Source organism: Gracilinanus agilis, chromosome 2 (genome assembly GCF_016433145.1).
Source record: "Gracilinanus agilis isolate LMUSP501 chromosome 2, AgileGrace, whole genome shotgun sequence".
Lineage (NCBI taxonomy): Eukaryota > Metazoa > Chordata > Mammalia > Didelphimorphia > Didelphidae > Gracilinanus > Gracilinanus agilis.
The window spans coordinates 310398419-310412933 of record NC_058131.1 but is presented as its reverse complement, the minus strand read 5'-3'; the positions used below and the strand labels follow the sequence as shown (position 1 = coordinate 310412933).

The following is a 14515-nucleotide window of genomic DNA, read 5'->3' as shown; positions in this document are numbered from 1 at the left end:
CATCAGGAAAGATTGGATGGAATGAGATCCATCTTGGGACAGAATATTAAACTGTGTAGAATCCCAAACAGAGGGCTCAAGTGGCCTGGGTCAGGGGTGAAGTGGGAAAATGCTTTCCAAATATATTAGCTGCCTACTTAGGTTTTTTATTCCCTGGACTCTACCAGCCCCAAGAAGCAAGACGATTGCTGCTGCCCTTGGGCCTGGGGTTCTGCTTTTGTCTACCTGAGCCCCAGGCCCATACCTGAGTCAGATTGGATTTCAGAATTTGAGAATAAGGTTGCCAATCTGACTCAGGTATGGGCCTGGGGCTCAGGTAGACAAAAGCAGAACCCCAGGCCCAAGGGCAGCAGCAATCGTCTTGCTTCTTTCCGAAATCCATTGTACAGTTTGTGAACAAAGAAGGTTAGCCACCACCAGGAAACCAGCACCTACCAAGATGTTCTGTCATCTGCCATTACTCCCTTTTCTCTATCTGACAGAGCCACTTAACTTGCAGAGACCATCTCCAAAATTTATTAGCCAAATTTCAACAAAAACCTTTGTCTGTCTGGTGGGTTGAAAAAAGATCTTTGTGATTTAATAACAATGACTCACTTCTCCCATGAACATATATGTTAGTGAAATCATGTTTTCTTGTTGTGACAACCATTAAAATAGGTATCAAAATATAGCAAACTTCGAACCAAATCTTCAAATCACTATATCAGAAAATGTTAAACCAGAATTTCCAAAGCAATAAAGCATATTCAATCACATCACACTTGCTAAAAAACTTTTTTAGATAGCATTAGATTCTTTTATTGTAAAAAATAAAATAATTATTTAAAATATTTTTATTTCATACTTATATAATCCTTTATATACCTATATTATGTGTGTATGTATATGTACATATATAAGTAGCACATGAATATAATTTATAAATCCAGATTGGAATACTTGGGCAAATTCCTTCTGTTGATTGGGTAGAGTATAAAAATTGGAGAACTTTGACCTATATCATCTTTTAAAGATTCTGATAAGTTGTCTGTCCAACTGTATATCATAATCAGGCCAATGAACATTCTTCATACACTATGGATGCTGAGGCCAAATTCTTTTGAGACATTATAAGTCTCATTTAGTCTAATGTAATTTGCAAATAGTGCTGGTAGATATCATCGTTTATAGAGAATCCTTCATTTGAGCTCTGTACTGGGCATTCTACAGGACAGTGATAAATACCTTGGCAAGTATGTCTCTGCTTTCTGCCTCACTTGATAGTAATAATCAGAGGATTGTTGAGTAAAATTAATTCTGTTTTTCTATCTTCAAGAAATTTAATATTTCATGTGAATTGTCGTAAGGGAGAGCTTTTTAAGGGAGAGTTTTGTTCTACAAAGTTAAACTATTTTTATTAACAAACAATAAACACAATAGAATCTTGTACTCTACAATTTTCAGCTAAATGCATGACTGTAAAATATGGTCTATTAGATCTGTTATATAATATAATTTGTGGGAGCCTAACTTTTCCTTTCTTATACCTTTAAGAATTTCCATGTGTAAATTTTTCTTATAAATATTTTGTTGTGATAGAACAGTAAGCATGTGAATTGATAATTACTGGTATTCTTTTAGTTTCTAGGTGTGGTAGTGATAATAGTAAGGTCTGAGATATTTTCCCTAGAGTTTTGGTATTCTTATTTAAAATAACTGAAAACCAACCCTTCTCTGTCCCCATAATTGTATCCCCCCTAGCATAGACCTTCTTTGTATAGACTTAGTTCAGTCTAGCATTTCTTTCCATTTTTTTCTTATTTGGTAGCCTTTTTACTTCCTCATACAGTATTATCTGTAATTGTGATATTAAGAATCCAAGTGTAGTCACTTCATTGTCCTTGAGACTGAAACAAATTTGTTATTTTTAAAAAGGGGAGCCCTTTCTTTGTTGTGTTCTTTGAAGTTTCATTCTTAAATGCTTTTGGGATGACTTTGCTTAGTCAAGACTGTTGTCAGATTTTCTTTAATCTTTTTTCCCTTTTAGTTGTTTTAAGGAGGTAATAAGGCTCATATTCTTCCATGATTCTTCCTTGCAAGATTTTACACATTACCTTATAATTTAAACTAGTGTGTCCTTGGACATTGTAGCTCTGTTTGGCAAACAAAGTACTTATTAGCTGGTTTCAAGGCTCTCCTCATAATGGCAATTGTCTCTCACATCCCTAAAATATATCAACTTTCAGTCTACAATATGATAAATTATTTAGTTCCATTTGTTCTTATTTGGCTGTGATCAGACCTTCAAGGTGCTTTAGTGGATAACTTTTCTAGGTACTTTTTGACAGTTTATTCCTTGAGAAACCTGAGAGTCTACCATCTCATTTTTTAAAAATCTTTAAAATTCTGGGAATGCCAGTTAAGGGATTCAACAAAGCTCCCCTACAATGTAGAGTCTGTTCACAGTGCAATCTTGGAAATTCACTGAGTTTAATCCACCCCCCCCCCCCTCCTGCTTTTTTTTTTTTTCCTCCAGAGCAACCACAAATAACAAAGTTCGAGACCAGGTTCTTTTGGAACTTAGTTACGTAAATTCAGATCTGCAGATCTTAAAGGAGGAATTAGAAGGACTTAACATCTCAGTGGAAGTTTACCAGAACACAGAGTAAGTCAAAGCGTTGATATTTCAACACTTGTTGTTATTGCACCAAACGTGAGTATACAGTGTATGATAAAAGGAAAAGATGTTATATTTGGATTGTTGACACAAAGCATGACAAAGATTGCTAAGTCTCTGGAAGATGTGGTTTGAATAGGTTGCCAGAACTAAATAAAGATGAATCTGTTGAGTATGTGCTAAAATGAATCAAGTGTTTAACAAAAAGGCATTTATCCTGAGCTCATATGTTACACATTTTAACAGGAAGAGTTTTGTGCCAATATCCAGTGTCAAAAAACCTCTCCTTATCCTGTTGTTAGGAGTTGAGCTTCTATGACTCAGGCATAAGGGGTTATTCTTTATAATTGTGTGCTGGGGAAGTTTTGCAGTAGAAATAGGATGGCCAACTGTATTGAGAGAATTGGTTTGCTGAACAGAAGGACATAATTGCTATTGTTTACAGCCATATATAATACACATATCTTTCTAGCAATTGAAAAAAAGAAAAAACTTGTAAAAATATGTTGATGAGGAAATTCTGCTAAAATGAGTGTGGTGGCATAATCCGACCTACTAGGAGTCTCACCTTGGCTATGGAACTTGGGCATTGTGAGCTGCATTGGACTCTGGGTATCTATACTCAGTTTGACATTAATGTGATAGCCCCTAGGGTTAAGGACCACTAGGTTGCATGAGAGAGTCAGTCTGGTCTATATTGAAAACAGTAGGATCAGGCTTATAAGTAGCCCTCGTGTTTTTAGCCCAAGAGAGATGAAGAGATGTAGTCTTAAAAACAAACAAACAAATAAAAAGCTATAGATGCATGATTTTTGCCGAAAAGGTAGTTTTTAAGTGGCATGCTTTGGTAATTTATCAAAAAGTATTTGAAAAATAAAATAAATGTAATGCTATGTAATTGGGTAGGAAAAAAGGCCAATACTCAAGTTTTATATTCTGAAAACTTGAGTGGCAAGAAATCTCCTATTTAGATGTCATAGGACTACAAGATTTAGAGTGAGAGAAGACCTTAAAAATATAGCCCAGGGGCAGCTGGGTAGCTCACTGGAGTGAGAGTCAGGCCTAGAGGCAGGAGGTCCTAGGTTCAAACCCGGCCTCAGCCACTTCCCAGTTGTGTGACCTTGGGCAAGTCACTTGACCCCCATTGCCCACCCTTACCAATCTTCCACCTATGAGACAATACACCGAAGTACAAAGGGTTTAAATATATATATATATATATATATTTCTATATATATATATATATATACATATATAGCCCAAACCCCTCATTTGTAGATGTGAACTACCCTATAAAAAAATCATTGTTTTTGAGGGGAAAAAAGCTTTGAACAAATCTTGAAGAATAATTTAATACCAGTGGGCCTTTCAGGGAGTAGGCATGGGAAACATTTCTTGAAAAATTCTACAAAGTTTAAAAAAAACACAACATTTTATTTGGGTCAGCTTTGGATTGTTATTTGCTATGATCCTTTGAGTGATATCTGAAAAGTTGCCCTATTATGGTTTTATGAACAAAAATAATTTAGATAATAGCAGGAGATGAATCATTGGTGAATAAAAATCTCCATTTTTCCCTATGAAGAGAGAAATCTCTGTATTCTCTCCTATTGGAATTTTCTTCACTTTAGTTTTGAAGACAGCTTGACCAAAAATAAAATAAATTTATATAGTTTGACCCTCCCATTGGCAACATAAAATGCTGAAGAACCAGATCATCTCTTTTGAGATCCTCCTTCAAACACTTGCAAGAAATACAACCTTATATTTTTCTTAGAATGACTGTGGTCATTTGATATTGAGAGAGCATAGTTTCTACATGTGTCATGTTTTAAGATATGGATGAGAAGATGAAAGATAAATATGCAGATTCATCATAATACCTTGCATTTCTACAAAAATTTTGCCTATTTCCAAAGTAACACTTTCCTATCTATTATCTATTTCTAAAACTATATTGATAAATTTGGTTTTAATTTATAAACCATCAGCATTCTACCTGAAACCACCAAAATATCTTAAGGAAAATAGTAAAAAGAATGATTGCAACTGAAAGTATATGCAAACATATTGCAGGCATTTTCTGTTTCTAAAAAGAAAGGTCACACCAATGTATCTGTTTTCATTTTCAGAACATCTCTGTGAGATAGGCCACATATTAACTTTTTCCCATTAGTAAGGTATCAGATTAGAAATCTGTGATTCCTTAGGTATCAGAACAAATTAGGGCAGAACTAGGATTAGAACTCAGGAGGTCAGAATATGTATTGGAATATTCCTACTACTATGTTTTTTAATATATTAATTGATTAAAAATACTTATTTGACACCTACTGTGAGAGAACACTGTGCTAAATAGGGACTAGAGGCAATATATACAACTTTATCCCTCTAACTACTACCAACTCCTTGCCAAATGTCCTGAACTCTTATACACTACTCTTTGGGTTCAGTCATTCAACTAGTTCTGAATCCAATTAACTTATATTGTCTTTTCTTTATGGATACTTTCAAAAATTAACAAGCATCTATCAGGCACCTACTATGTATGCCAAGTGCTTGGGAATAAACATAAGAGTGGGAAAGTCCTCGCTCTCAGAAAGTTTACATTCCACTAGAGGAATACAGCATATTCACATAGAAGTAAATAAAGGGCACATTCAAATTAAATCCAAAATAATTTTGGCCAGGAAGAGAAAGGAAAGGATGATGTAGCTCACTAACTAATGGAGCAAGAGGGATTAGGATAGACCCATTGAAGAAGGTTTGAGTCTTCTTCCCATGAAAGACTTTTAGTGACTTTCTGGAATTTAGATTCGTCATATTTATTTAATTCCCTTGAGTTACAAGTCTAGTAAGCTTGTCATAAAAGGAAATGAAATTAGTTTCATGTGACTTTTTCTTGATAAATGTAACTCTGAGTGATCACAGTTTCCCTTTCTAAATGGTAGCAATCCATTCTTTTAGCAATATATTCTAGAATCTTGCCTTGAATTGAAGTCACACTCAATTCCACATGTGGAGATGATGCTTTAATGCCCTATAAATTTTCAGACTATTCTCTGTTCCATTTTATATATTAGGACGTATTTGCTTATTTTCAAGGCAACAACCAATCTGGAGTTGCCTAGGGTGGGTCCACCTAGGGGAAGCTGCTATTATGCTCAAGTTTCTAGGGGTAAAACCTTTAAGTGGCTATCCTAACTGTAGCCTTCGAAGTCCCCATCTTGCATTGTTCTACCAATATCACTTAACTAGTTAATATCTATCTAATATTAATTAACCAATTAATATTAATTAGCATTTAGAAAAAGGATATTTACTGAGAAAGTGTAGGGAAGACCAAAATATTGTAATACACCCCCCTAAATTAAGAGGTATACTCTCCCTATTGCATCCTTACTCAGTCCCTGGGGAGAGTTCATTCAGAATTAAAGTGGTAGATATAAAACATCTCTACTATCTCTCTAAGAAAATAGTACAAGAGGGGAATGGGACTTTAGGCTATTCCCCTAAAGGTCTATAAAAAGCTAAATTTGCTAGCTCTGGATATAGCTAACATGGCGGAGGCAGGAGAGTACTGTGGACTGTGGCCCAAGGAGATTCTGAATTTTTTTTTTTAAACCCTTGTACTTCGGTGCATTGTCTCATAGGTGGAAGATTGGTAAGGGTGGGCAATGGGGGTCAAGTGACTTGCCCAGGGTCACACAGCTGGGAAGTGGCTGAGGCCGGGTTTGAACCTAGGACCTCCTGTCTCTAGGCCTGACTCTCACTCCACTGAGCTACGCAGCTGCCCCAGATTCTGAATTTTTAAGAGTGATGACCCACAGAGTATCTTGGAACTTGGGATACTAGCCATCTTCTAGGGTACTCAATCTGCAAGTATCAACAAGGGTATATCCCACAGAAGAGGTGTTTCAATGTGAAAAGCAAAAGGAGAGGAGAAAGAGATAGCTTAATTGTGAAATATGAGGAAATGTTTTGGACATATTTTAGAGCAGCGTTGGCAGAGTACTGGCATGAGTGCAGAGCCAGCACTGGAGGAGCTGCCCAGTCCCCCTCTTCCTAGTGCCTGAGGACAAATGTTTGCATGCCACGCCCCTCTGCCCAGCTGCCCAAAGCTAGCACTTCCTCCCTCTTTGGGGTAATTCAGAGGGTGCTTACAGGCAGCTTGAAATTGCAGTCTAGGCACTAGAACTTGAAAACCTTCACCAACACTGTTCTAGGGAATTGGGACACATTCCTAGGGAATTTGTAAAAGATAGATTTTTCTTAGAAAGCATATTATTCTAGCAGGTACTTTTAAACTTATCATATAAGATGTTTGCATTGATAATTAGATTTTATAGTAGTGTCCTGGCTGCACTTATTCATGTAGTTTTGTTGTGTTTTCTTACAGAGAGACATTTACAATTCCCCTGATTCCTCTTGGTCTAAAGGAAACCAAAGAAGTTGACTTTTCAGTCCTTCTTAAGGTAAATCTCCAAACCTGAGCACTGTGACTAAGAATGAGAATCATTACTTAAAATGTAAATATAGAAGTAGAAATGAAAGTCTGAATATGTTATGCTACTTTTGCTTATATCTAAAATATGCTTAAATTTAACTTTGTGTTATCCTAATCTCATCTATTTTACCATGTAAACTCAGCTGAGAATCTTAAACATTATCACATTCCTTTTTTAACCATATTTTTATTTTAAATCAACTTAGAAGTTCAGGTGGTAATATCCAGGTAAGCATAATCCATTTCCACAAACTTTTGAGTTAAAAAGAATATGTAGGTAAAATTTTGCAGTTTTAAAATTATTTTGAGAGTAAGAAGAATATACTGTGGTGTTTGGTTCAAAACTTTTACATAGGAAAATTTAAACTGGTTTTAGTCTCTTTGGGCGAAAACTGAACTTAGATTCCTAAAGATTCCTTTTAAAAATTGTTTCCTATTCATTCATATCAAGAAACAAGGGATTCATATTTATTTACTTTTTTAATTTAAAAATGTTTATATTCTTGCACTTTTATTTCTCCCTTTTTTAGAAAGATGGTCTAGACAGGATATGAGGTAAAGCTTGGATTTATGATTTTATCAATGAGGGAAAACTCCCAAGTGTGGAAAAGTCTTCCACTATAAGCAGATTGGCAGCTCATCTGCTGTTTATTGACTTAGAGAGTTCTTTGGGGGCATTTAAATGAAATATTACTAGCTAATGATTAGATACCTAAAATGTCAAGCAGGACTTGAAAAAGGTCTTCCTGAATCCAAAGCTGTTTATGTCCTCTATGCCAACTGTATTTGATTGTTCTTTTTACTAGCAATGTCAGCCTTATCCCTATTTCTTCTGGAATATAACCTATAATCCCTATTTTTAATTCCCCAACTTGACCCAGTCTGTGATTCCTAATAAGAGTTAAAGCAAATCAGGATTTCAGGGAACACATTCAGAACTAAAGAAAAGTGGTTTATTGCTTATCATCTCTATTTGCCTAGTATTTAAGGTCTCCTGAGCATTTGAAGTAAAATATTAGACCCAGAGAAATATAGAATGAATGGCATCTCATTAAAATGGGAGAAAATGTGAAAATAGTAGTTCTTTTTTTTCTTCCAGTTGATCTAGGACTAGATTTTTTAAAAACTAATTGAGTTAACTCAAAAAATAAAAATTACCACATAAATCATCAGCATTTCTATATATTTCCAACAAAACTTAGCAGCAGGAGTTAGAAAGAGAAACTCCATTTAAAATCACTCTTTGAGGGACTTATGAGAAAGAATGGTATCCACATCTAGAGAAATAACTGTGGGCATAGAAATGCAGAAGAAAAACATATGATCAATCATGTGATTCAATGGGTATATGATTAGGGATTTTGAATTTCAATGATCATTCTATTGCTAATATTAATAATATGGAAATAGGTTTTGAACAATGATACATGTATAACTCAGTGGAATTACTCACCAGCTCTGGGAGAGGGAAGGGAAAGAACATAAATCATGTAACCATGGGAAAATATTCTAAATAAATAATAGAATAAAAAATTTTTAAAGTAAAATCTCTCTAGACCATATAAAATATTTAGGAATCTATCAAGACAAACACAGGAATTATATGATCACAACTACAAAACAGTTGTCATACAATTAAAACTGGATCTAAATAATTGGAAAAACATTAATTGCTCATGGGTAGGATGAGTTAATATAATAAAAATGACAATCCTACACAAGTTAATTTACTTACTCAGTGCCATACCTATCGAACCACCAAAAAACCTTCTTTTTTTATAGAATTAGAAAAAATTATAACAAAGTTCATCTGGAAGAACCAAAGATCAAGATTATCAAGGGAAATAATGAAAAAAAAATGAAGGATGGGGGCCTAGCAGTACCAGATTTTAAACTGTTCTATAAAGCAGTGGTCATCAAAACAACTTGGTATTGTTGTTTTGCTAAGAGACAGAAGTGTGGATCAATGGAATAGACTAGGGGTAAATGACCTCAGCAAGTTAGTGTTTGATAAACCTAAAGATCCCAGCTTTTGAGACAATAACTCACTATTTGACAAAAATTGCTGGAAAATTGGAAAACAGTATGGAAAAAAATCAGTCTAGATCAACATCTCACATCCTATACCAAGATAAATTCAAAATTGGTAAATAAATATAGAGAATGAAATCACAAATAAATTAGGTGAATATAGAATAGTATACCTGTCAGATCTGTGGGAAAAGAAGGAATTTAAGACCAAGCAAGAGACAGAGAACATTACGAAATGTAAAATGAATGATTTTGATTACATCAAATTAAATAGGTTTTATACAAACAAAACCAACGTAACCAAAATTAGAAGGAAAACAACAAAGTGAGAAAAAATCTTTATAAAAAACTCTCTGACAAAGGTTTAATTTCCCAAAAATATAAGGAACTAAGTCAAATTTACAAAAAAATCAAGCCGTTCCTCAATCAACAAATGGTCAAGGCATATGAATAGGCAATTCTCAGATGAAATCAAAACTATCAATAAGCACATGGAAAAGTGTTCTAAATCCCCCCTGACTAGAGAAATGCAAATAAAAACAACTCTGAGGTACCACCTTGCACCTAGAAGATTAGTTAATATGACATTAAAGGAAAATAATAAATGTTGGCGGGGATGTGACAAAATTGGGACACTAATGCACTGCTAGTGGAGTTGTGAATTGGTCTAATCGTTCTGGAGGGCAATTTGGAATTATGCTCAAAGGGCTTTAAATGACTGCCTGCCCTTTGATTCAACCATACCACTGCTGGGTTTGTACCCCAAAGAGATAATAAGGAAATACATGTGTACAACAATATAGCTGTGCTCTTTGTGGTGGCAAAAAATTGGAAAATGAGCGGGTATCCATCGATTGGGGAATGGCTGAGCAAATTGTAGTATCTGTTGGTGATGGAATACTATAGTGCTCAAAGGAATAATGAACTGGAGGAATTCCATGTGAACTGGAAAGACCTCCAGGAATTGATAATAGAGCAAAAGGAGCAGAACCAGGAGAACATTGTACACAGAGACTGATACACTGTGGCACAATTGAGTGTAATAGACTTTTCTTCTAACAGCAATGCAATGACCCAGGACAATCCAAAGGGACTTATGAGAAAGACCACTATCTACATCCAGAGAAAGAACTGTGGGAGTAGAAATGCAGAAAAAAAAACATATGCTTGATCATGTGGTTTGATGGGGATATGATTGGGGTTTTGGTGTTAAAAGATCACTCTACTGCAAATATGAATAATATGTAAATAGGTTTTGAACAGTGATACATTTATAACCCAGTGGAATTGCTTGCCTGCTCTGGGAGTGGGGAGGGAAAAGGGGTGGGAAAAATCATGAATCATGAAACTATGGAAAAAATATTCTAAATAAATAAATTATTAAAAAATTTAAAAAAATAAAGTTTAATTAATCCATTTTAGCAGCTTTTCATAGGATATTTGAAGACTAATTTTCCTGAGTTCATATCTGGCCTCAGACTCTTATTAGCTGTGTGACTCTGGGTGACTCCTCAGTTTCCTCATCTGTAAAATGAGCTGGAGAAGAAAATGGCAAATCACTCTAATATCTTTGCCAAGAAAACCCCAAATGAGGTCACAAAGAGTCAGACACCACTGAAAATATCTTAAACAGACACTTCATGATAAACCCTCCGGAAACAGAAAACTAACTAAAAATTTTAAACAAAACTGGTCAATAGTGACTGCAACTAATAATATATACCACTTTTCAATTTTAACATGTATTTTGTTGAACAAAAGTTTTTTGATTCTATTTTTTACAAATGATTTAGGTGAGAAAACATGAAGTACCTTATATAGGCTTTCCTATGCTGCAATCTTTTAAAAATCTATTCTCAGCTCTATATAAATTATATATATATTTTTAGTTGAGTTGTGGAGTATGATAATAGTGTAAGAATCAAGATTATAAATAATACTGTTGGACTTCTGAGTAAGAAAAAATCAACAGTAGCAGCTTTAAAGCAGCATTTTTAAAAGGGCTCTATGAAGATATGGCCAGTAGAGTTACAAGTTATACACTTTTGTCTTATTTCTTTTGTGGATTAAATTTACTTAGGAAGTAACAGGTATAGATTTTGTGGTTTAAAATTTTAGAGGGAACAGAGTGATTGAGATAAGTGATCTCTTGGAATAATCAGAGATGCAGTGTAGAAGATTTGAGTTCAAGTACCTCCTCTGACATTTATTATCCTTTAGACCTTGAGTAAGCCACTTCACCTTATTGTGACAAAGAATTGGTGGCTATCAGAAACCGTGCCTGTGAGCATTAGCATTGGCAGGTTCTTTCATTCTTAAAAGTGTTCAAGTATAGGCTTGGAAACATACTATTACTTTCTAAGGACCATTTAAATTTTTTATTTTAATAACAAATTTCCATGTATTTTCCAAAGTCATATGATCCATATTATCTCCCTCCTGCTTCCTGGAGTTGACAAGCTATTCAGCCTGGGTTATACATGTATTATCACAGAAAACATTTCCATTTTATTTGTTTTTATAAACCAATAATCTTATAGAACCAAAATCCCCAAAACATATACCCAAATAAACAAGTGATAAATCATATGGTTCCATCTGCATTTCTACTCCAACAGTTCTTTCTCTGGAGGTGGATAGCATTATTTTTCATAAGTCCCTCAGAATTGTCCTGGATCATTGTATTGTTAGTAACAAAATCTATCTTATTTGATTGTTTCACTAGTTGTTGTGTATAATAATCTGGTTCTGCTTATTTCACTCTGCGTCAGTTCATGTAGGTCTTTACAACTTTTTCTGGAATCATCCTGTTCATCATTCCTTATAACACAATAGTATTCCATCACCATCATATTCCACAATTTGTTCAGCCAATCCCCAACTGAGGGGCATTCCTTTTGTTTCTTACCAATTCTTTGCCAACACAAAAAGAGCAGCTATAAATATTTTTGTACAAACAGGTAAAGAACCATCTTAAGAGGAGAGACTAACCAACAATAATTTAGAATTTGTTAACAAATATTTTGGTCATGGATATCTATAAAACTAAAAGAAAAAAAATTAAATAGACTTTAGTTCTCTGTAGTCATCTTGTACTTATATAGTCACAGTGGCAGTGTGGTACAAAAGAGAGGGGGTGTTAAAAGGGGAAAGGACCTACTTTGTATAGAGAGGGAGGGAGAAAGGTTTGATCAAATAATTTCAGAAAACTTGTGTGGAAATTTGTTAATACATGTAATTAGCAAAAAAATAAAAATTCAAAAGTAAGGGGGCAAAAACTTCTAAGAATATGTGGGTTTTTAAAAAATAGTCAGTTAACATTTTCTTAGCTGTTTATACTTTAAACATGTGATTGTTGTTTGGTGAACAATAAGTAGACATTCTATTGCAGAAACTAAATCATAGCAGTTTGAAATTTTCACTAAAACAAAATTAGAAGACAAAGCATTGCAGTGAAAGGATGATTAGCAGGTTTTCTTGGAAAGGCAAATAAAGAAATTAGTATTATCAAAATATAAAGGCAACAAGGAGCATTTCTCTTTTTTAAAACATACACTTAAAAAATAAAATAGATAGTGATAATTAATACTCAGACTTGAATCTAGTAGCAAGCTACACATTCAGAACATTCATAGGGAAGCCGAGTATGAATTTATCAAGTGACCTCTGATCTTTGGTCTTATAGCAAGTGTAGGTTCAATATTCCCATCACTAGCTGCTTTACCTATATGTTATTGTCGCTGCTTCAATGGGTGCATCTGGGGGTGGAAATGCTGGTTAATATTTTAACAACTCTCCAAAAGTATACATGACATTTTTTAAACCCTTATCTTCTGTCTTAGAATCAATATTGTATATTGTATATTAAGTGACTTGTCCATGGTCACATAGCTAGGAAGTATCTGAGGCCAGATTTGAATCTAGGACCTCTTGTCTCCAGGTCTTGCTCTCAATCCACTGAACCACCCAGCTGCCCTCAACATGGTACTCTTTTTACTTACTCCAAATAATTAATGCTTTAAGTCTAAACAATTAACAAAACAATGAATTAAGACCTGATTTGCTGCAGTATTTGCTGATATCCAATATTGCTGATTTTTTTCTACTGAAAACTGAATGTTTGGCTCTCGAGCCAGTTGAGCTGGTTCCAGCCTATCTCTTGGGTTCATCCATCTCTCTAAATTGCTGTTGAGTGCTATACCTCCATAGTTACCATAAGCTGCTGACGCTGCTGTGTATTTTCCTATAGCTCCAAGACCCTATTTATAGAGAAGTCTCTTTGCTTCCAAGTCAGTGACTTAATCAATATTGTTTATTAAGTGACTTGCCCAGGGTCACACAGCTAGGAAGTATCTGAGGCTAGATTTGAATCTAGGAACAAAGAAACATTCTTCCTTGAGTCACTCGGTCATCTTCCATTGTAGTACTCAAGAAAATCATTTGAAAAAAGACCTTATCGTGAAGATAATTAAAGTGTTTATGCCAACATCTGTTTGGGAAAATGTTGGTAGAGAAATCCTACCAAAAACTCCAAATTATTTCATTACAAACTTTTATTCTCAGTAACTTCAGTGTATATGTGGCTCAAGGAGAGGAGGGTGTAAAATGCTTCATGAATATGAAACGAAGAGTCCACAGGCTTTAGACTCTACAGAAGTCTCAGATTAGTGTTGCATGAATAATTTCTTTAAGAAGAAAGTAATTGGACACAGGGAACAACAGATAACATCACAAAAATGAAATAGATTGTATTTTTTTTTTTATTTTAAACCCTTAACTTCTGTGCATTGACTCATAGGTGGAGGAGTAGTAAGGGTAGGCAATGGGGGTCAAGTGACTTGCCCAGGGTCACACAGCTGGGAAGTGTTTGAGGCTGGATTTGAACCTAGGACCTCCTGTCTTTAGGCCTGGCTCTCAATCCACTGAGCTACCCAGCTGCCCCCAATTGATTGTATTTTAACAAATAGGAACTTCAGTCCAACTCAACAAATATGTATTTATTAAATGACTGTCATGTACCAGGCTCTATGGAATAAAGAGATGAAAAGGTGATGACAGTCTACTGAGTGAAAAAACAGCATGCACACAAATGAGGAAATGTGAAATGTGAACAAATTAAGGCCAAACAATTCTGGAGGGTAGTGGTGGTCTGAATATTAACAATTGGAGAGATCAGAAAAGACCTTTTGTAGGGGGGTGGCATTTGAGCTGAGCTCCAAGGCTTCTAAGAGGCAGAGGTAAGGGGGAAGTGTATTCCAGGAATGGGGGATAGCATGGAGCACTGTAGATGGGAACAACAAATAGGCCAATTCATTTGG

At 34.9% G+C, this 14515-nt stretch overlaps 1 protein-coding gene across 1 annotated transcript in view; it reads left to right on the top strand.

The window, feature by feature from the left end:
- RHPN2 (rhophilin Rho GTPase binding protein 2) overlaps positions 1-14515 on the top strand; it is a 74994-nt gene that overhangs the window by 43307 nt on the left and 17172 nt on the right. Inside the window, exons 3-4 of the mRNA XM_044664185.1 lie at positions 2519-2647; positions 7059-7134. Coding sequence (XP_044520120.1) covers positions 2519-2647; positions 7059-7134 — 205 coding nt within the window. The remainder of the gene's footprint in view (positions 1-2518; positions 2648-7058; positions 7135-14515) is intronic.